The sequence below is a fragment of the Chionomys nivalis genome, chromosome 4, assembly GCF_950005125.1.
Source record: "Chionomys nivalis chromosome 4, mChiNiv1.1, whole genome shotgun sequence".
In the NCBI taxonomy this organism is placed as follows: Eukaryota; Metazoa; Chordata; class Mammalia; order Rodentia; family Cricetidae; genus Chionomys; species Chionomys nivalis.
Genome location: NC_080089.1, coordinates 77,354,685 through 77,378,122, shown reverse-complemented (window position 1 = coordinate 77,378,122; position 23,438 = coordinate 77,354,685). Strand labels below are relative to the sequence as shown.

Sequence of the window (23,438 nt, the reverse complement as noted above, 5' to 3'; positions counted from 1 at the left end):
AGAAGAAAAAGAGTAGAGTAAAAATAATATAAAAAGAGTATGGACAGTCATAGATTAAAGGAGTAAAAATATTAAAATAAATATTAAGCTTGTAGAAAAAGTCAGAGTAAGAAAAATAAGGCATGTAAAAATAAAATATACACAGAGAGTCTGGACTATGTATATTATTGTGTTTTCTTCTTTTTTTTTTTTAGAATTTGAAATGGACTTTATTCAAAACTCTGTTCTACCAAGTTAGCGTTTTCCACCAACTTGGGGAGCAGAGACCTTCACAGGCTTCACAATCTTTTGTTTAGGTGCTGCTTTTGTGGGGGCCTTGACAGCAGCCATTGCAGTCTTTTTGGATGCCTGCTTAGCCTTTTTTGCTTCCTTGGCAGCCCTGATGGCCTGCTCTTGCTGGGCTTTCCTAACTTCTGGTTTCTGATTCCTCTTGGCCATTATATCAGCAAGGGATGCACCAGTGATGGCCCGCTGGAATTTGACTGCGCGGCGGGTTCTTTTCTTTTGAATTTCTTCCGACTGTCCTTTTCTGTGTTTTCTTCTGTACAGGACAGTCCAGTTTATCTGCCGGGGATTCCTTTTGGACAGGAATTCGGGCTCACATTTTGCATTAAGAAACTGGAAAACCTTCCCGTCAGTCCTGGCGTAGCGCCACCCGTGTCTGGGGTAGATCTTGTACCCGCTAAAACTGCACAGCTTGACCTTCGTGATGGGAGCTGCCGCCCAGCCGGAGGAAAGATGGTGAAGAGTCTTTGATTTTTTTTGACTACTGAGAGATATTTGATTCTGATGGCTGCTAAAATAAACCAACATATATTAAAGATATTTTGACTTCAAGATTTGGTCTAAGGATATGTTGCCTTGGAAAAGAGGTTGTGCTTTTGTTTCCACAGAGGATGAGAACCTATGGATTCCTTCCAGACTAATGTGGTTTGATGGACCAAGACCACCTGGAAGGTTGCTGTGAACACTCTCAAAAATTACTTTGCCCAACAAAAGCACTAAGCCATTTGGAAAGAACTGCGCCCGAATTCCCTAAATGATTATTTATAAATGTTTGTTTACATTTAAAGAGTGATATGCTATAGAGATTTGCATCGGTATGTTCTTGGTCTATTGATACAAATTTTAGGTCAATTTTTGTTATATATATATGTGTGTGTGTGTGTATTTCTGCTCTAATTAAGGTATTATGTTTGTGAAGCTCATTTAAGGATGTAATGAATAATTAAGAAATACAGGTTAATAGGTAGTCATCTATAATAGTCAAGTTTGTAGTCATGTTAGTTAGGTTTTCTAGGTATATAGAGATATATTTCATTTAGATAATCTTCAAACCTTTCAAAGACCTATGGAATATGGCATTTAAAATGTTTTAGGAACTTAAGACTCTTCATGGCAATGAGACACATCTGCTCCTGGCAGCAACAATCTACTTCAAGAGGATGATGGAAGATGGGCATCAAAGAGGCTCCTTATGGATGGAGTTTGTTAGAAACTGCTCTTGCCTGTATTGTTTGATATTATGCTGTATGAACTGGACATGCAGGACCTACAGAGAAATGACTGCTGAACTTGCCTAGATGTGGAAATGACATTGCTACTGGTGATACGACAGCTTCCCCACAGCAGGAACTGTAGGGATGCACAGATGCACAGAGACACAGAGCATGCTGGGACAATGTGTTGATGGTCATCCAGGTGAAGGTAAGTGTGAATTGTGAAATTTCTTTCTGTCCTTCAGCTCCTGATTCAAACAGGACAAAGGTTACGACAAACAATCTATTACAGGATATTAGCATTCTCATCAGAAACAATAAGCAGGAGGTTTGTAACCTGAACTTCATTCAACTTAGCCTTGAATTTGAGACACTGTATATATTCTGTAATTCAAAACTACTTCACAAACGTTCGCCTAAAATCAGTAGTTTAAAACCACATATTATTACAGTTGAGGATTTTGTAAGTTGAATCAGTTAAGGAAGGTCCTAGTACTTTAGATTCTCATGTAGTTTTTCCTTCCTTCCTTCCTTCCTTCCTTCCTTCCTTCCTTCCTTCCTTCCTTCCTTCCTCTTCCTTCTTTTTTATGCTTCTCCTTCATCCTAAAAGTGTAAGTTTGAGTGTGTGTGTGTGTGTGTGTGTGTGTGTGTGTGAGAGAGAGAGAGAGAGAGAGAGAGAGAGAGAGAGAGAGGATGATGAGTTTCTATTGCTTTGCTTATAAATTCCTGTCTGAAGGTTATTTCCAGGGCCTTGGGAACCTTTTCAGGGAGGGTTGGGGCCTTCATAGCCCCACCTTTCCAATTTGTCACATTTCTAGTCCATCATGAAACTCTGGAATCTTGAACTCTGTGGGAGCTGATGGGAGTGGCTGTTCCCTATTGGTCCCCACCACCTTGGTGAGAATGGTCACCTCATTAAAGTAGTTTCCACACTCATCTGGAGCAGTTGGGGAGCTGAGCAGAGCAGAAGCCTGGACTCTCACTAGGTCAGTTCTCTCTCTTATAACCTGTGTAACAAGTTCCATGTCTGCATCAATGGAAAATATCTTTTCAGTGCTTTATTTAGCATGCATTAATTGTACAAAAGAGCTGGTTTTACTATGCAGTTTTCACACATGTATAAAACATACTTTGATCATATTCACTGTTACCTTTTATTTAAAACTATCTTTGATTCTGGTTCATGTACATTGCTTTGTGACTGATCATCAGGTAGCAACCTATTTCTCCTCTTCCTTTCCTTCTCTTTCTGTTCTTCCTCCCTTCTTTACCCCCTCTTCCTTCCCTCCCTCCCCCTTTCTCATTTTCTTCCTTCCTCCTGTCCTTAATTCTTTTTTCTGTTCCTTTCTTCTTCTCTTCCTGGTCCTCTTCTTTTTTTCTCCTTCGGTTTCTCTGTGTGTTTTTTCCTTCCTTTCTCCTCCTCCAGTGTCACTGAGCTGAGGGTGGCATTTAAGGTATTTACAAGGGAATCTAAACGTGTGGGATTTAGGACAGTGAGGAGTAGACCTGGATTGTGCTCTCAGGCAAACCTGAGATCAATAATGTTCTTCTCTTGAACTGTGTTCCAGTCTCACAGAGAACGTGCAGATTCCTCTCACTTGAGAACTTGAATTCACCCAGACTCTCCCAGGCCTCCCTCCCAAAGTCCTTCCCCAGTTTGGATTTCTACCACATTTGTTTGTGTCCTGTGGATTCTGATTGCTTTGATGATCCTGTTTAAATAGTAGAGTAGCAGGTTTCATAATTAAGATAGTAATAAAGTAACAAATCCTATTTAATTACAAACAATATAACCTGTTTTTAAATGGTAATAAGGAAACAAATAAAAACAAAAAACAAAATTGTGAATTTTGAACTATTGAACCCTGAGAAATCTGAGGACTGTGGACTGAACCTTCCTTCATATACAAGGAAGAAGGCTGTCTACTGATGTCCTCTGTGATCACAGCTGTGTGTATGAGGAAATGCATGCGAGACCAGAAAACAGTTTAAAATTCTGTAGGAAGACATGGCAGGAAGAAATGAGTCTGTAGAGGAACGAGGTTAAACCCAATCTCTGACCCTCAGCCGTTATGCGGCCAACCCTATGCTAAGGTTCAAAGCATTCATCACTAATCTGGAGACCAGCAGACTCTGAGACAGTGTGCAGCTCTAAAACTGGGAGGTTAAGGAGACAGTCACACACCTCAGCATAGATGTCCTTTGTAAGGTACATGTCACCATAAGGCTGCAAGGCAAGCGATGTTGTAGGATGACCACAACATGGGGAGGGTTTCTGAAAGTTTCAGAATCTGAGTCCCTGTGAAGTGCCCAGTGCTGAAGCTTCCAGGACAAACTAGAGTTCATGGGGGAAAAAAACAAAGGCAAACAGAAAGGCAAAAACAATCAGGGGTTTATCATGTGCTGCAATAGGCTCTCAGGTGCCCACAAGGGAGTTTGAGGTCAGCCTGGTCTACAAACTCTAGTTCCGTGACAAGCTCCAAAGCTACAGAGAAACCTTATCTCAAAACAGCCCCCTCCATTTTTTTCTTTGACTTTAGCAATTAGGTAAATAAAATCATTTTAAGGTTTAATTTTGCATCATTAGAGTGGATGGACACAACCAAACAGCTGACAACTAATACTGAAGAGGGTGTGGGGAAAGGGGAACCTTTATTCACTACTGCTAGGATTGCAAACCAGTGAAAACCACTCTGAAAATCAGGGTGGGGAATCCCCAAAAAGTAAAGAATAAATCCACCATCAAATTCCGCTGTACCACTCCTAGCCATGTGCAGCCCAAAGGACTCAGCATCACATGCACAGATATTTCCTCAGACATGTTACTACCACTCCATCCACAGAAGTTAGGAAATGGAAACAACCTCCGTGTCCTTCAGTATGCACACGACAGAATCCTACTCAGCTGGAGAAGGAATGAAATCCTAGCGGATGGAACTAGAAGATATTTGCGTTCAAGTCATCTAGACCCAGATAGACCACACTGTGTGTCCTCTCTCTCCTGTGTTTCCTATTTCCAAATCCTCAGGTGTGACGATACAGCCTGAAGTCATCACAGAAATGAGACGATTAAAGGAGACCGTGGTGGGGGCACTAGAGACAGAATAGCAAGACACAAGTAATATGAAAGGGAAAATGGGCGAAGGGGAAGGAGCAAATGTAGGGGAGAAAACTATATAGGAAGAATGGGAGGGAAAAGAAAAAAATCATTAAATTATGTGACAACATCATAAGGAATTACATTATTTCATATTTACCTAAAATCACATATTGTGTGCTTGCTAGTTTTATGTCAGCTTGACAAAACTAGAGTTATGTAGGAAGACGGAAGCTCAACTGAGAAAATATGGCTTGTAGGCACACCTGTAGAACGTTTTCCTAATTAGTAATTGATGTAAAATGGCGCAGCCCATTGTAAGTGGTGGCATCCATGGGAAGGTGGTTCTGGGTGTATTGGAAAGCAGACTGAGAAGCCTGCAGGAGCGAGCCCATAACCAGCAATTCTCCATGGCCTCTGCTTCAGTCCTGCCTCTAGGCTCCTGCCTTGAGTCCCTATCCTGACTTCCCTGGAAAATAAACTACAAGCTGTAAGATGAAGTAAACCCTTTCCTTTCCAAGTTTCTTAGGACCATGGTGTTTATCAAAGCAACAGAAACCTAAGACAACAGATAGGGTATTTGTGGAACTGGAATTTTCAATGGAGTTATGCACTTGGGGTCATAATGCTCTCCCTCAAAGTCCCGGATGACTACTACAGATCTCACTACCAGGTATGAGGCACTTCCCTTTGAGTTGTTGGCCAGAGGAGTGGAAGAGACCCCCAAACAACATAGGCTATTATGTTGTCCTTGAAGGTAAGGGCCCATGGCTAAAGACACCACACACTTCTGACACAGGACTTGCAGGATTCAAGCTGGGACTTCCCTGAAATCCTCCCCGCTGAGGACTCACTTCCAGAACACCAGCTGGGACTGTACAAGCTGCCAGGGGAGAAAGGAGACCAATAGCCCTACATCGCTGTGATGCCCATGTCCCCAAACAACAACCAGCATGGCAAGATAGACCCAAAGTTCATATCTTGACAGTCACCAACAGCTATCTAATTGGACCTAAGCCTTGATCAACATGAGGGAAATCATGCCTGATACTGAGAGAATTAGCCAACCATTAAGGGCTACTGAAGTCAGGGATCTTAGAGGAAAATACACTACTGCCATCTTCCTAAACCAGTATAATTTCTAACTCCAGTTTTAATGTTTATTCTTATAACCACAGATAGGTATAACTCTCATGGAAGATTTAACATAACTTAAATTAGTAAGACTCTGTCTCAGATAGAAAAAGCCAGACAGTGGCACCTGCAACCAGGCGACATGGGGGGCACAGAAGCAGCTGGTTACACAGAGGTTTACAGAGAGATCGAAATAGAGAACCACAAAGAATACAGTCTACTTGTAAGGTATGTTTTGACTTCTTACCTGTGAAACTAGATATAAAATCCCTCCGCACCCTTTACTTTTGACCTGCTAAGTCCTGCATTAAGTACTGCAGACCCCACAGGCATGACAAGACTCATCTGAACACAATGGACGCTCAGTCACTCATCTTGTCTCTGTTCTCAGCACCTGTCAGTCTGCTCCCTCCACCCAGGCTCTGGCTCTGCCTCCTCTGCTGTCATTGGGGCTTGAAGATGTCAGTTATTCTCATTTGCACCTGGACTGCCAGACTCCTCATCCCATTGCCATTTTCTCAGAGGTAAGTTACTTGCTTACAGCTCTCAACCTCCAGGTACAGTCACGAGCCTCCAAAAAGAAGGAAGGAAGAAAAGAAAGGAGGGAGAGAGGGAGGGAGGAGGGAGAAAAAAAGAAAGGAGGGTAGGAGAAAGGAAGGAAGAAAGGAAGGAAAAGAAAGAAAACTATTCCTAGAATTTTCTACCCAGAAGGATCTATTCTACTTACTATGAGTAAATCCCATGCAAGCATCTTCATGTAAAATCTCCCTCTCAGTCTAAGTCAGCTTCACAAAGGTTCAGACTGAATTCCCTGCTCCTGTGAATGCAGGCAGTGAGCCCTATGATGCACAACCTGGATGTGATTGTTTCCTTAAAATTCCCCTGCTGCCACACCTCTTCTCCCATCCCCCAGTTCCCTCCCTGAAACTCTGCTGGGATGCAGGCCCAGGTGAGAAGCTCATCTCCAGGAGGGGGGCCCACAAGACTCCTCTAGAAACCTTCACACACAAACCTAAAGTCCAGGAGGAGCCCAGAGTACTATAAAAAAATGTCTTTTAACTCTTCCTCTCACCAGATAAGATTAAACCGGGTGTTTGTGGTGCACGCCTTTAATCTGAGTACTTGGGAGGTACAGGCAGGCAGATCTCTGAGCTCAAGGCCAGTCTGGTCTACAAAGCGAGTTTCAGGACAACCAGGGCTACAGAGAAACTCTGTCTTAAAGCCAAACAAACAAAAGAAAAATAAAGCTAAAAAAGCAACGTTAGAAAGCAATAACACCAAAAACCAGGCTAGCTCTTTCCCATTAGAGTCATATGCACAGGCCTTGTTTCTCAGCTGCACCTTTTATTTATTAAAAACCATTAAAATTAATTAAAAATTCATTTAAAACTGGAACATTGCAATAATAAAACCAGGATAAAGTTCAGAAAACGGGTATCACCCACCCCACCCCCACCTGTCGTGGCACAAACAGATCTGGAGCTTGGCATCCCAGTCTCCAGGCGCAGGCGTTTCCACAGCAAGGCTCCTGTCCCCATGCTGAAGTCATGGCCAAGCATGTCTTCTGAACAATGGATGCCACACAGTCCTCCACCTTAAATAAAGTATCTCCTCAAGGACCACCGCACAGGACTTTGCAGGCCTCTGGCCCAGGCTCTGGCTAAAAAGGAAGCAGCTGCTGAGGCCCATGCTGGCACAGGGATTTTACAGGGTGGGTTTGGACTTGGGCACGCCCCAGTGCTCTGGGCGGCTTGTTAAAGCCCAGGCTGCTATGTCTCACTCCCTAGTTTCTGGTTCTGTGGTAATGGAGAGGGCCTGAGTGGACTGAGATTTTTAATAAGTGCTTAGGTAACCCTGTCGCAGCTGGGCCTCAGACTGGTGTTGAGATGCACAATCAGGTGAAGCTAAGCCATGAGCCATGCAAAGAGATTTGATAGATTGCATCCATCTCGAGAGCAGCTCCATAGGTACCCAATTCCACACCTGAAAACCACAAACAAGATCTCCCTATTTACATCAAATACATAATACCCTTAAATGGCTGCAGCTTGCTGGTCCTACTCTGAGAGATCACACCTAGAGATTGTTAGATTGGCTGGTGGTTCTCAGAACTCTACTCTCTGCCCTGGTCCTTTAGACAATGGAACTAACTAGAGGGAACACAAGAAGTGGGAAAAGTGGCCTTTTCAGATCCCCCGAGAAGAAAATGCCTTCTACCAGGATACATGAACTCATGTACCTCGATTTCGTTTTATGCGGAGTTTGCAAGCCAGTGACACGATTAGAAACATCACAGCCACCCTTTCCAAAATCAACCCGCGAAGGTACACGGCCATGAAATGCTCTTCTGGCTCAACTGTTATCACAACACTGTAGGTATGCTCAAAGAGTGGAATTAGTTCATAATCCAAACCTGGGAAGGGAAGAGGATGCTCAGTTAGGAGCAGCAGCAGCAACCCCCAGAAAGACTGTTGGTTAAGATGGGAGAAGTAAAAAGAAAAGGGCATTTTGTGGGGCCCACTTAGACTTGGCTGACATCTTATGTACCTGTCTAAGAGATGCTGGATCAGGGACCCACTGGGCCAGGGAGTGTGATAACAATTACCAGATCATGTTCAACTGTCTTATTCTCCAAGGGCACAGGCTTCTACCATACTCACCAAACAATCCTTTGACGACCCACAACTCCAGGCGGATGGGCATAAAAGTCACAGAAAAACTGAAAGTCTGAAATGGCCCAGGGAAAGCACCACCAAAACTCTGGGAATACATGGGCAAACCGAACCGCCTCCTTGCCCTGTAAGAAAGGGGCTTGAGAAGATCTTGTAAGGCCCAACCTTCTTCTAAATGGTGCCTCTGCCCTCTCCTTCCCATCGCACCACCCCAAGCCAGTGCTTCTCTTTCAGTTATTATTGGTTTACAGTCTCTCTTGCCATCTGTGGTCCTGAGAACACTACTCAAGGCTCTAAGCATGGGTATCGACAAGGGACCTTCTGCCGATGAACCAGCCATGTAGGGCCCTGTCTGACCTGGGATACCACGTGCCAAAAATCTAAAGTCGGGAGGCTGTGGTCAATGGAGCCCACACCTTCTCTGAGGAGTCCCTTATCCGCAAAGACTCCAAGGTTTCATAGAGGTCCATCTCCACCTCACATAGGGTCTGTCCCGCAGTCCCATCCTTATGCCTAACTTCCAGGGTCTACAATGGAGTCCCTGGACACAGACCTCAGTTCTGTTGGGCTGAAAGTCATTCAGCTAATTGTTGGCAGAAATCTAGATTGCCCAGGAGGAAGCCAGGTCTGAAACCCTGAAGGGAAGGAATCTGCACTTTGCCCCAAGGTCTGAGGAGAGGTGAGAATGCGGGATCCTTTCTACTGGGGCGTTTTAGAGTCTCCAAGACTGCAGGCACCTGGAGGAAGCCAGTGGGCTTGTTCACATGTGCGTACTTCCCTGACCCCCTCCCTCAACCCAGCACACTCAACACTACCTGTTTCTGTTTTCATACTGTTCCTCTCTTGTGTCTCCAGTTTCACTAGGACTATGGCTTCTCTTCTGTCCCCGACCATGCCTGCTCATGGTTGGTAGCCTACCAGAGCACTGTGGGGTCTGTGAGTGGTGGGAGCCAGATCCATCCTGAAGCTTTGGAATCAACCTAACCATTTTAATTGGCTTCCGGGTTGCCTGCCTCACTAACAAGCCTCTGAAGAAAATAATTTACCACACCTGTGAGTGTGTTGCGGTCGAGAGTCTGAGATACACACGCTGGGGACATTGCAGTCCTGACAGAAGACTGTGATTTCTGACACCAGCAGAAAGGGGCTGCTGGGACTTGAGTGTTGTCAGAATTCTTCAAGCCAGAAGCAATCAGGAAGGCTGTGTGCAGAACCCTGGCCGCTGAACCTTGGGTGCAGGCCTTATTTGACTGTTTCCATTTGTGATCTTGGGCAATTATTTTAGTAAACAAGGGTTATTGAGACAGAAACAGAAAATAAGAAGTAGGGCAGGAAAGGGAGCTCAGGAGTTAGAGCTGCTGTACCTGAGCTACTGCTGGACTCTTGTCTGATAGAGTCTCCGGGGATGATGCTTCTGCTCTGCCCAGACATGTTCAACCCTCCAGCTGGTAAGGAAGGAATGAGGTGGCTGCAGTCACTTTGCTGCCTGAACACTTTGCTTTCAATATGGTTATCAATTAATAAACTAATTAGTGTATTGTGTGCATGCACGCATGTGCATACCTGTGGAGGTCAAAAGAAAGCTCTTGCGTAGCTCCCTCATTCCAATTTTAGGTGAATTCCAGGGAACCAACACTGTGTGAAAATTGACTTACACACAAAGTCATCCTTCTGGCTCTATAAAAACTTCGTCTTTAAAAAGAAGAGATTTACTTATTTTTTATTTTATGTGTTTGAGTGTTTGCTTTCTACTTTGTATGTGTACCACATGCAGCAGTACCCTGGGAAGCCAGGAGAGGGCATCAGATTCCCTTCCCCATGCTTCACCCAAAAGTGGAGTTATAGGCAGTTTTGACCTGCTGCTGGGAACTGATATCCAGTCCTCTGCAAGAGCCTAAGTACTTTTAACTACAGAGTCATCTGTCTACCCTTTAATAAAGCTATATTAAGATGGAGCCTTCTCGAACTAAAGGTTCTGAGACACAGTCTTTCTCCATTCCTTCTTCCGTATTTCTTTCTTTCTCCTGCCTTTTCTTTCTTACTTTTTAAAAATTTTTTGGTAGTGGAAATTGAACTTAGAGCCTCCCATGATGCTCCACCCCAGACCAGAACCATATTTTCAAAGACTGATGCCTTCCAATGGCTCCTGGTGTAGCACAGATGTGTGTAGATCTAACACCCTCTGTTAAGGTTGCAAATGCAGGCCTAATTGTCTTCAGGTGTCTGTGGTGTTTCTCATCTGCTATTGCCACCTCTGGGTCTCACTGAGCACCCTTTAGTCATCAGGCAAAGCCCTTGGGTGGCATCAACAGATCTCTAACTTCCAAGAACTCAGCCACCATACCCTGAGTTTGCACAGCACAGCCAATCACGGGCCTACAGTGTGGTTTCCATGGTGCTGAGGGTTCCCCATAACCAGAGAGTTTTACTGTCAGCCTGCCCAGCCCCAGGAAAGACAAAGGTTGGGATCAGATCCGGGTCAACAATTTTCTCCAGTGGCTTGCAAGCAGTGACAGTCTCTAGGACAACCATTCCCCCAGTCTCTTTCATGCCTGCTCAGCCATGTGACCAGTCTGACACCAGGTGGGGAAGGTCATTGTCCCAGGGTTGTAGTGTTGAAGGACAGAGCTTCTGGTCAGGGCCCTTGGCACTGGTGAAGATGTCAAGATGCTGCTGCTCCAGGCTGGGCCTGAGGGGCAGAATCAGGTGAGGGTCCCAGGTCAGACTCAGCAAGAGAATGAACTGATGCCGCTCATGCCTGGACTTAGGCCACGCGAGTGTTGTGTAATAAAGGAACAGAAGCAAACACCAAGAGAGTTCATGGCTATGGCTTCATCCTGGGCTGGAGAGGCAGCTCAGACAAGGATCTTAGGTCACATTGGGCAAGAAAATTCAAGAATGTAGCCTCCACCTGTGCCTGGGCCTAGAGGAGTAGCCTGACTTGGTGGAAAAGTGTGAGATTCATGGTCAGAATCAACTGGGGAGGGTGAAGAATTACATCTTGCTTGAGCATGGGCCTCCTGGAAGGAGAGTAGGTAGAGGGGACCTACAGTGAGTCACCAAGACACCTCACAGATGCAGTACCTCCAATGACCATGAGGGGCAGCAAGGGGGCAGTGCTGCTTAGGATCCAGAGTCACCTTGTCAGGAGTGTGCCTGTCAGGAGATTGGAGCTTCCTCCTGGGCCTCAGCCTGGAGGGGCAGAGTCTCTGGATGACAGGAGTGGGGGTGGGGGTGGAGGAAGGGGTGCCTAATCAGACTAGTTTGCTTTTAATTGAAGTGTTTTAGTTTGCCTTCCTCTTTATGTGTGCCGCCAGGAATCTCAGCTCACACTTCAAACACACTAGCTACATACACTGTTCTTCCATGCTTATTATTACAAAATAACCAACATCCACAGCCGCTACTCAGTTTTGAAAAACACCAGAGACTGGAATACAAGGACTCGGTAAATGCAGCTTTACTAAAACTTGAAAATCTTCCTGGCCTCTTCGATTTGTTTTGCATTAATGGGAGGCTTTCTCTGGCTGCCAGGCTGCAGGAACTTCTTCACATTGGGCAGGCTGCTGATTCTGCTCTTCAGGGCCTGTGATCTAGAAAACACAACCCTGAGAGTCAGAACTGCTTAAGTACACAGTCCAAAACATCCGAGCCTCTCCCAGCACACAACCTACTGCATCCTTGCAACAGTTCCAGTGTAGATGTGAGAAGAACGACTAATCCATGAACTAGAAAGCATAGCTCAGCATAATTTCCTGAAGACCTCCTTTGACATCCAATTACCTTCTCCTCAGGCCCCTGGACACCCCTGTGCAGAATGTGGTGCAGAGCACAGAGCACTGTGTCTCTCGGGTGTGAAAGCAGAGATACCAAAGGAAGTGAAGACGTGAAAAACTGAGTTGGAGCCGGGCGGTGGTGGCGCACGCCTTTAATCCCAGCACTCCGGAGGCAGAGGCAGGTGGATCTCTGTGAGTTCAAGACCAGCCTGGTCTACAGAGCTAGTTCCAGGACAGGCTCCAAAGCCACAGAGAAACCTTGTCTCAAAAAACAAAAACAAACAAACAAACAAACAAACAAAAAAAAACTGAGTTGGAAATGGGGGCAGAAAACATCAAAGTCTGACCAGGAATAAGTCACAGTCAGTTTTCACACTGGAGATAAAGATGGGATCATGCAGGGTGGGGATGGGAGACAGCATGGTGGGGACCATGGAGAGGGAAGCACAGTGCTGAGGAGTCAGAGCTGAGGAAGGGGTCAGCATGACATAGGCCTGCTCAGACACTGAGTGTGCAAAGACAGGCCACATGAGATGGAAGATGAAGGCCAGAAACATCCTGCAAGGAACAGGGGTGCAGGGAGAGAGCTGTGGAGTCCTGCATCTTTCTCATGAAAAAAGACAAAATATTCTTCTTGGGTTATCACCTCCATATCTCCATACACAGAAAGATTATTGTCATGTCTCAAACCAGGGTCAAGTAGCTCAGTTTGGAGGCCAAAGGGTCGGCCCTCAGTAGCCTACACAGACTAATAGAACAGATATGAGAACAGAATCCATCTCTCTGTTGCATATAAGAATCACACATCGGGGCTAGAGAGATGGCTCAGTAGTTAAGAGCACTGGCTGCTCTTCCATAGGTCCTGAGTTCAATTCCCAGCAACAACATGGTGACTCACAACCATCTGTAATGAGATTTGGGACCCTCATCTGGCACGCAGGCATACATGGAGGCAGAATGTTGTATACATAATAAATAAATCAATCTTTTTTTTTAAATTTTATTTATTTATTTTTAAATTTTTTTTTATTTTTGTCTTTTCAAGACAAGGTTTCTCTGTAGCTTTGGAGCCTGTCCTGGAACAAGCTCTTGTAGACCAGGCTGGCCTCGAAATCACAGAGATCTGCCTGCCTCTGCCTCCAAGTGCTGGGATTAAAGGCGTGTGCCACCACCGCCCAGCCAATAAATCAATCTTTAAAAAAAAAAAAGATACACACCTCAACTTAAAAATCAAACTTTAGCTCAGAGTAAAGGGTAGGAAAAGATTCTCCAATCATTGGACCTAAGAAACAATGTGGTACTGCTCCCCTAATATCTAACAAAATAGACTTCAAACTAAAATTAATCAATAGACGCAAAGAAAGACATTTCATATCTGTCACAGGAAAAATCCATCAAGATGATGTCTATGCTCCAAATACAACAGCACACACATTTGTAAAAGAAACATTACTGAAATTCCACCAATCTAAGGCTTTCTCAGAAGCCCCAATGACAGAACAGAAGAAACCTAGTTCGGTGCCCTTGCTCAGGAGTGGATTTGGCAAGGCTAGCCTGGGGAGGAGGCCTGGACTTTGAAGGAGTTAAGGTTTTGGTTCCTGGGACCGTGGCTGTTCCTCCTGAAGACAGTTGAGTTATCTGTCCCAAAGCCACTGCATGCTATTTCTCTAATGATCTTGAGATTCCCTGTGTTCCCTTTGTGTGACGTCATTGATTAGCCTCCTGCTGACATTGTCGCATTTCTCCCTGAACAATAGTATAAAAGATGCTCTATATTTTAATCAACTGTGGCAGTTTGACATTCCACGTAGGACCGTGAGGATTAGGAATGTTAAACAGGAGGAACAGAGATAAGAAAGAAACACAGAGACACAGGATCGTGTTGGGAAGGCAACTCAGTGCCGGTGCATACTGAGTTCTGCATTCTGAGTTCATCCGTGGTTAATTTTCCATAGACTTTTATACTCCAATACAAAAGGGGAGTGAGAAGGCAAAAAACTGCTTTACCATGACACAAAAGACAACCTGAACATTTACTTGCTCCAATACTTTGAGCCATCTATCCGTTAATTCCTGGGTCAAGGGTATGTTGGTTGGTGCAGTGAAGATACCTTAGGCCAAGTATCCTGCAGGCAGCCATTCCCAAGTCAAAACTCCTATTTCAAGAGAAGGAGCAGAAGGATGCTTGAATTCTCTGACCTTTGGTCAGGATGGAGAGGATCTACCTCTATGGGCCATCTTAATGTCCAAAACACCAGGTAACCGACCCTAGGTCAGGGTGTGTAGCCAAACTTGTCAACAACTTTGAGCAAGCAAAATAATTTCAAACTCTCTGACCTTCAGAAAAGGTGGCATAGGCTCACATATTTGGGTCTCCACAAGCTCCTGGGCCCTAAGGTGGGAGTGAGCAGGTCATGGAGTCGAGCAAGTGCAAAAAGTTCTCGAAGAAACCTGCCAGGCAGAATTTTACCAAAGAAGTAGTTGAGTCATGATAGACTATATTTATTAGTCAAAAGGCAATCCAAAGCAAACAGGGTGTCAACTTTTAAAAGACTCAGGTCATTAACATCAGAGGTCCTTCAAGTTCAGTAAATGATCCCAGAGAATGACAGCCAATGCTGATGAAGCAGGAGGCCACAGTACCAAAGTTAACGTGGGTCCTTAAAGGGACAGCCTGAAGCCTGGCTTGGGAAACACTAGATGTTTGGGTGAAGGTAGCCTAGAAACTTGGTTGTTCTTTACCACATTTAACAAATTAGAGAATCTTTCCACATTTCTGACCTTTATTTTCATTTATTTATTTATTTATTTATTTATTTATTTATTTATTTATTTATTTTTTTGGCGACAGTGTTTTACTACATAGCCCTGGCTGTGTGACTTTTATTCTTTATCAAAGTCTGAGTATCACCAAATGTCACCAAAAAACAGATGCAGCAGCTATGACTCTTCCAAGCAGTTTATGGAACTTCCCACAATCTAAACTGTGAACCTGCATCAATCCCCGACTCCACCCACAGACATGGTTGAACACAGTGATGTTTGTCCAGAAGAGTCTCTGAGTTGCTGGCTGAGTGGGAGTTGGGGACATCCCTGTGGGCTTCTCCTCTCCCAGATGTGTTTTAACCCATCTCTTACTCCCCTTCCTTCAGCTTCTCTTCAACAGAGACCCAACACTGTTCTCTGACCCCTCAGAATCCTCTAAACACATTCCCTGTCGATGTGGTACCTGAGATGCTTCCATTTTCAATTATCAGAAAACTCACAATATCTTCTTAAGGCAGATCAACCATTAGCAGTGAATTGGGGAACTCTGGAGTTGGTTAACTTGCCAGTACAGTGATATTATCAATGACCCTAGAAAGTCTGGGCTACTCTGTCATGTCAGCAGTGGGCTAGAATTGCTTAGATGTCCCCTGCCTCTCAAGGCCCTAAATCCTCGCTATTTCCTGTCTCTCTGACTATGAGCACAGGTGTTCCTACCCAGGGTACCAGTCTCCATAGTTCTGTGGGGAGAAATCTCTCCCAGCTCTCAGTGATTCTGTGGTCTCTCTGGCTGAATGGAGGAAACCAGAAAATACAGCGACGAGAGAAAAAACACAAACCAAAAACAAAAACAAACAAAAACAAACAAACAAAAACAAAAAACACCAACCAACCAACCAAATAATAACAACATCAACAAAAAACATAATTGAAAATGATAAGCGACAAATTGACAACAGATACCAATGAAATACATAAACCATAAGAACATTCTTTAAATAACAATAAGTTTTTAAATTAAGTGAATTTCTAAATGCACATGATGTGACAAATTTGAGCTAAGAAGAAATGTTCTTAAGCTGATTCATAACCAGGAAGCAGTAATAATCAGTCTCCTAACTTAGACATGCCCAGAGCCAGATGGAGTCACCGCAGAAGTCTACCGCACTTAAAGGAGAACTGACACCAGTTACCCAAATTGTTCCACGAGTAGAAGAGGAAGAGAGGTTTCCAAACTCATTTTATGACGCACTATTACCCTGACACCAAAGCCCAGGTAAAGACACAAGCAGTCACCGAGGGTTTCTCTTTCCTCATTGTCACCAGCCATTTACTTTTATACTTATGTGTTTACATGTAAGTGTGCACACTTGTATGCATGTTTGGAACAGCAGGGTATGAGAGTTTGCTTGCCCTCAGATTCCCTAAGTTTATTTTGCTGGCTGTAGTGTCTGATTTGAGTTCTAAAGAGGTTTTGGGCCCTTGTTAAGAATATAATACCAAGCCGGGCGGTGGTGGCGCACGCCTTTAATCCCAGCACTCGGGAGGCAGAGGCAGGCGGATCTCTGTGAGTTTGAGACCAGCCTGGTCTACAAGAGCTAGTTCCAGGACAGGCTCCAAAACCACAGAGAAACCCTGTCTCGAAAAAAAAAAAAAAAAAAAAAAAAAAAAAAGAATATAATACCACCATTCGTCCATTCCTGGTTATATTCCCAAAGGCTTCAGGGATATAACCACAAATAACTGCATCTCTATGGTTCACATAGCAGGAAATGGAAGCAGCCTAGATGAACATCACCAGATAAAGATGTATGGTATGGCTATACAATGGAATTTAATGCTACAAAGTAAAATGAAATTGTGGCATTTTCACAAAAATAGAGGGAACGGGATATTATTACATTTGGTGAAATGTTAGTCTCAGATTGACAAATGTCTCAGCTTCCCTCTTAAATAAAGAACTGTGGTGTGAGTGTTTGTGTGTGTGTGTGTTCGCTTTTGTAGGTCACACAACAGAAAGAGAATTAGGACAGAAGAAAAGAGATCTAGGGGGTACCGAGAGGCTGATGGAAGGCAAGAGAAAAGTTGAGCTGCCATGCCAAATGCACCTGGGAAGCAAGGGCTTCCCTTAGCTGGAGGGAGAGGGTGATGGGACAAGGGAACAGGGTGATGCTTGAAGACGCCTTGATGAAACCCGTCACTTCCTGACTACCTACAAAGTCTAAAAATAGATTCCATCTGCAATTTAAAGAGCAATAAAGAAATAATCTCAAAGTTGTGACATTAACAGTGTTATGTCTGGTTTTAATAAAAATTATTATGACCTATTGTGTGTTCCTTCTGATAAAAGGCAAGATAGTAAGAGCCTTGTTCTGCCCACTGGCGTGTGGCCGCGGACAAAGGATACAACTCCTACTCTATCTGAGGACCTAGGAAATGACCAGGGAGCCATGTCATCGAGGTTGTTTCTACATTGAGAAAATCAGCAAAGTAAGCTTCTAAATGTTAGCAAAGACATCGGGAAAACTAGCTATTTAATTTTTTTCTCTCTTTTTTTTTGAGATTATAATCTAATTATATAATATTTGCCTCCCTTATTCCCTCCAAACTCTTGAACATACTCTCCGTGCTCTCCTTCAAATCCAGAGACTCTTTTTTCTCTGTTGTTACAACATATACATACATGTACATACATTTATATCTATCTACTTTTAGAAAGTACTTTATTGCCGAGCAGTGGTAGCACAGGCCTTCATTCCCATCATCCAGAAGGCAGAGGTAGGTTGATATCTGTGAGTTCGAGGTCAGCCTGGTTTACAGGAGCTAGTACCAGAACAGCTGAGATTGTTACAAGAGAAAATTTGCCTGGAAAACAAAACAAACAACACAAAACCTGCCACGGACCAGCTCAGGGGAGCCACTCAGACCGTGGGAGAAGCAGGATCCTGGTAACAGGAAGGCACAAGTTCGGCGAATGACAGACAGACACAACACACAAGAGAGTGGTTGGAATCTGCTGCGATTTTACTGAATTCATGTCTTCATTATATAGTATTCAAACAAAGAACAAATCAGAAGGTCACGTGTCATTGGTTGGCACAGTATGAAAGCTTCTTTTAGTCACATCAGCGATATTTAAGAAAAGTATATTATCAGGAACAGGTGTTAGACATAAAACATCCTTAGAAGAGGAAATCTTGTCCTTGGGAATGTAAACCTCAGGCAAGTGATTTCATCTTATGAATAGAAAGTTTCTGTCTCATTATCGCTATCATGGCCCTTCCTCTTTCTAACCCTTTCTTTATCTATCTAGTGACCAAATATGCCTAATCAGTTCTCTGCACCTGTTGAAATATACTTTTTCGTACCTTCTTATGCAGCAGACACTATGGGGGTTGGGATCTAGCAAGCCTATCTATAAAGTTCAAAGTATATAACAGTCTTTTTTTTTTTTTTTTTTTTTTTGGTTTTTCGAGACAGGGTTTCTCTGTGGCTTTGGAGCCTGTCCTGGAACTAGCTCTGTAGACCAGGCTGGTTTCGAACTCACAGAGATCCACCTGCCTCTGCCTCCCAAGTGCTGGGATTAAAGGCGTGCGCCACCATCGCCCGGCAATATAATAGTCTTTGTCCACCAACGTTAACCCATCTATTCCCTTGCTCATCATACATCCCGTGTATGACAAAGGTTCTGCTGTAGTCTTATACATTCCCATACTGTGATTCCCTATCCCAGAGCTGTTTCTGAAGAGAATGATTCTTGTCTTGTATATATAAAGACTATCATTATTATGAAAGAAATTGTGCAAAGCTCATATCCCACATAGCCAGCTACTCGAGAATCCCGTCTGTACCTCAGTGGTGGCGAATACTAGGCTGTCATTGACCTCCAGGAAGCCTAGTCCCATAGGACACGTAGCTCCCGTCTGGCATAATGACATATGTCATGTCACAGAGATGACACTGGAGTTTGTGTGGCAAAAATCACAAAAAAAAACCCCAAACAAACAAACAAACAAAAAATTTATTTGTACTTGAAAGCAAGTCATCCTATGTAGGCCTGGCTGGCTGAGATTTCAAGGTCTTCTGGCCTCCTCCTTCCAGGTGCTGGGATTGAGGGCATGAGCCATCACTCTGATTTAAGATTTTACAGTTCAAGAGAGTGTTATGTATTTAAGATTTGACAAAACGTAAATTAGTAAGACTCTGTCTCAGATATAAAAAGCCAGACAGTGGCACCTGCAACCAGGCGACATGGGGGGCACAGAAGCAGCTGGTTACACAGAGGTTTACAGAGAGATCGAAATAGAGAACCACAAAGAATACAGTCTACTTGTAAGGTATGTTTTGACTTCTTAACTGTGAAACTAGATATAAAATCCCTCCGCACCCTTTACTTTTGACCTGCTAAGTCCTGCATTAAGTACTGCAGACCCCACAGGCATGACAAGACTCATCTGAACACAATGGACGCTCAGTCACTCATCTTGTCTCTGTTCTCAGCACCTGTCAGTCTGCTCCCTCCACCCAGGCTCTGGCTCTGCCTCCTCTGCTGTCACTGGGGCTTGAAGATGTCAGTTATCCTCATTTGCACCTGGACTGCCAGACTCCTCATCCCATTGCCATTTTCTCAGAGGTAAGTTACTTGCTTACAGCTCTCAACCTCCATGTCCAACCTCCACCCCTCAAAAGAAAGGAAGATGAGAAGGAAAGAAAGAAAGGAGGGAGGGAGGGAGACAGGGATGGAGGGAGGGAAGGAGGGAGAAAAAGAAAGAATGAAATTTACTCCTAGATTTTCTCCCAGAAGGATCTATTCTACTTACTATGGGGGGAAATCCTATGCAAGCATCTTCAGGTAAAATCTCCCTCTCAGTCTAAGTCAGCTTCACAAAGGCTCAGGCTGAAACTTCCCTGCTCCCGTGGATGCAGGCAGTGAGCCCTATGATGCACAACCCGGATGTGATTGTTTCCTTACAATTCCACTGCTGGACACCTCTTCTCCCATCCCCCAGTTCCCTCCCTGAAACTCTGCTGGGATGCAGGCCCAGGTGAGAAGCTCATCTCCAGGAGGGGGGACCACAAGACTCCTCTAGAAAACCTTCACACACAACCCTAAAGTCCAGGAGGAGCCCAGAGTACTACAGAAAGATGTCTTTTACCTCTTCCTCTCACCAGATAAGATTAAACCAGGCGTTTGTGGTGCACGCCTTTAATCTGAGTACTTGGGAGGCACAGGCAGGCAGATCTCTGAGTTCGAGGCCAGTCTGGTCTACAAAGCGATTTTCAGGACAACCAGGCCTACAGAGGAACTCTGTCTTGAAAACCAAACAAACAAAAGAAAAATAAAGCTAAAAAAGCAACGTTAGAAAGCAATAAAACCAAAAACCAAACAGGCTAGCTCTTTCCCATTTGAGTCATATGCACAGGCCATGTTTCTCAGCTGCACCTTTTATTTATTAAAAACCATTAAAATTAATTAAAAATTCATTTAAAACTGGAACATTGCAATAATAAAACCAGGATATAGTTCAGAAAATGGGTATCATCCACCCCTCCCACCTATCACGGCACAAACAGATCTGGAGCTTGGCGTCCCCGTCTCCAGGCGCAGGCGTTTCCACACAAGGCTCCTGTCCCCATGCTGAAGTCATGGCCAAGCATGTCTTCTGAACAATGGATGGCGCACAGTCTTCCACCTTAAATAAAGTATCTCCTCAAGGACCACCGCACAGGACTTTGCAGGCCTCTGGCCCAGGCTCTGGCTAAAAAGGAAGCAGCTGCTGAGGCCCATGCTGGCACAGGGATTTTACAGGGTGGGTTTGGATTTGGGTATGCCCCAGTGCTCTGGGCGGCTTGTTAAAGCCCAGGCTGCTATGTCTCACTCTCAAGTTTCTGGTTCTGTGGTAGTGGAGATGGTGCCTGAGTGGATTGAGATTTTTATTTTTTTTATTTTATTATTTTTATTTTTTTATTTTTTGGTTTTTCGAGACAGGGTTTCTCTGTGACTTTGGAGCCTGTCCTGGAACTAGCTCTGTAGACCAGGCTGGTCTCGAACTCACAGAGATCTGCCTGCCTCTGCCTCCCAAGTGCTGGGATTAAAGGTGTGCGCCACCACCGCCCGGCTTGAGATTTTTAAACAGTGCCCAGGTGACCCTGATGCTGCTGGGCCTCAGACTGGCTATTGAGAAGCACAATCAGGTGAAGCTAAGCCATGGGCCAGGCAAAGAGATTTGACTGATTGCATCCCTCTAGAGAGAGCAGCTCCCTAGGTACCCAATTCCACACTTGAAGACCACAAACAAGATCTCCCTATTTACATCAAATACATAATCCCCTTAAATGGTTGCAGTTTGCTGGTCCTACTCTGAGAGATCACACCTAGAGATTGTTAGATTGGCTGGTGGTTCTCAGAACTCTACTCTCTGCCCTGGTCCTTTAGACAATGGAACTAACTAGAGGGAACACAAGAAGTGGGAAAAGTGGCCTTTTCAGATCCCCCGAGAAGAAAATGCCTTCTACCAGGATACATGAACTCATTTACCGCGATTTCGTTTTATGCGGAGTTTGCAAGCCAGCGACACAATGAGAAACTGCACAACCACCCTTTCCAATCTCATCCCGTGAAGGTACACGGCCATGAAATGCTCTTTCGACTTAAATGTTATCAAAATCCTGTAGGTATCCTCAAAGAGTGGAATTAGTTCATAATCCAAACCTGGGAAGGGAAGAGGATGCTCAGTTAGGAGAAGTAGCAGCAACCCCAGGAACACTGCTGGTTAAGATGGGAGAGGTAAAAAGAAAAGGGTACTTTATGGGGTCCCTTAAGACTTGGCTGACATCTTATCTACCTTTCTAGGAAATGCTGGATCAGGGACCCACTGGGCCAGGGAGTGTGATAACAATTACAAGATCATGTTCAACTGTCTTATTCTCCAAGGGCACAGGCTCCTACCATACTCACCAAACAATCCTCTGAAGACCCACAACTCCAGTAGGATGGACATAAAATTCATACAGTAATTGGAAGTCTGAAATGGCCCAGGGAAAGCACCACCAAAGCTCTGAGAATACATGGGCAAACCGAACTGCCTCCTTGCCCTGTAAGAAAGGGGCTTGAGAAGATCTTGTAAGGCCCTACCTTCTTCTAAATGGTGCCTCTGCCCTCTCCTTCCCATCACTCCACCCCAAGCCAGTGCTTCTCTTCCAGTTATTATCGGTTTACAGTCTCTCTTGCCATCTGTAGTTCTGAGAACACTACTCAAGGCTCTAAGCATGGGTATCGACAAGGGACCTTCTGCCGATGAACCAACCATGTAGGGCTCTATCTGACCTGGGACACCACGTGCCAAAAATCTAAAGTCGGGAGGCTGTGGTCAATGGAGCCCACACCTTCTCTGAGGAGTCCCTTATCCCCAAAGACTCCAAGGTTTCATAGAGGTCCATCTCCACCTCACATAGGGTCTGTCCCGCAGTCCCATCCTTATGCCTAACTTCCAGGGTCTACAATGGAGTCCCTGGACACAGACCTCAGTTCTGTTGGGCTGAATGTCATTCAGCTAATTGTTGGTGGAAATCTAGATTGCCCAGGAGGAAGCCAGGTCTGAAACCCTGAAGGGAAGGAATCTGCACTTTGCCCCAAGGTCTGAGGAGAGTTGAGAATGCAGGATCCTTTCTACTTGGGTGTTTTCGAGTCCCCAAGACAGCAGGCACCTGAAGGAAACCAGTGGGCTTGTTCACATGTGCGTACTTCCCTGACCCCCTCCCTCAACCCAGCACACTCAACACTACCTGTTTCTGTTTTCATCCTGTTCCTCTCTTGTGTCTCCAGTTTCACTAGGACTATGGCTTCTCTTCTGTCCCCGACCACGCCTGCTCATGGTTGGTAGCCCACCAGAGCACTGTGGTGTCTGTGAGTGGTGGGAGCCAGATCCATCCTGAAGCTTTGGAATCAACCTAATCCTTTTAGTCGGCTTCCGGGTTGCCCGCCTCACTAACAAGCTTAGTGAAGCAAATAAGTTGCCACACCTGTGAGTGTGTTGCGCTCGAGAGTCTGAGATACACACGCTGGGGACATTGCAGTCCTGACAGAGGACTGTGATTTCTGACACCAGCAGAACGGGGCTGCTGGGATTTGAGTGTTGTCAGAATTCTTCAAGCCAGAAGCAATCAGGAAGACTGTGTGCAAAACCCTGGCCGCTGAACCTTGGGTGCAGGCCTGATTTGACTGTTTCCATGTGTGATCTTGGTCAATTATTTTAGTAAACAAGAGTTATTGAGACAGAAACGGAAAATAAGAAGTAGGGCAGGAAAGGGAGCTCAGGAGTTAGAGCTGCTGTACCTGAGCTACTGCTGGACTCTTGTCTGATAGAGTCTCCGGGGACGATGCTTCTGCTCTGCCCAGACATGTTCAACCCTCCAGCTGGTAAGGAAGGAATGAGGTGGCTGCAGTCACTTTGTTGCCTGAACACTTTGCTTTCAATATGGTTATCAATTAATA

At 44.7% G+C, this 23,438-nt stretch overlaps 1 protein-coding gene across 1 annotated transcript; it reads right to left on the bottom strand.

Moving 5' to 3' along the window:
• Positions 1-234: 234 nt before the first annotated feature.
• On the bottom strand, positions 235-23,346 carry LOC130873538 (60S ribosomal protein L24-like). The gene is made up of 4 exons (XM_057768383.1): positions 23,280-23,346; positions 21,483-21,656; positions 7,970-8,143; positions 235-716 (listed from the first exon to the last, which is right to left on the bottom strand). Exons 1-4 carry the CDS (start codon positions 23,344-23,346, stop codon positions 235-237), a joined length of 897 nt encoding a protein of 298 aa, XP_057624366.1.
• Between the last annotated feature and the right edge of the window lie 92 nt (positions 23,347-23,438).

Excerpts from the sequence above, each read along its gene's own strand:
- LOC130873538 (XM_057768383.1), bottom strand. The coding sequence starts at position 23,346 with ATGTCTGGGCAGAGCAGAAGCATCGTCCCCGGAGACTCTATCAGACAA. Across the intron at positions 8,144-21,482 it reads CCGCATAAAACGAAATCGCG|GTTTGGATTATGAACTAATT; the intron begins GTAAATGAGTTC and ends TTCCCTTCCCAG. Across the intron at positions 717-7,969 it reads CCGCATAAAACGAAATCGAG|CTCCCATCACGAAGGTCAAG; the intron begins GTACATGAGTTC and ends GCTGGGCGGCAG.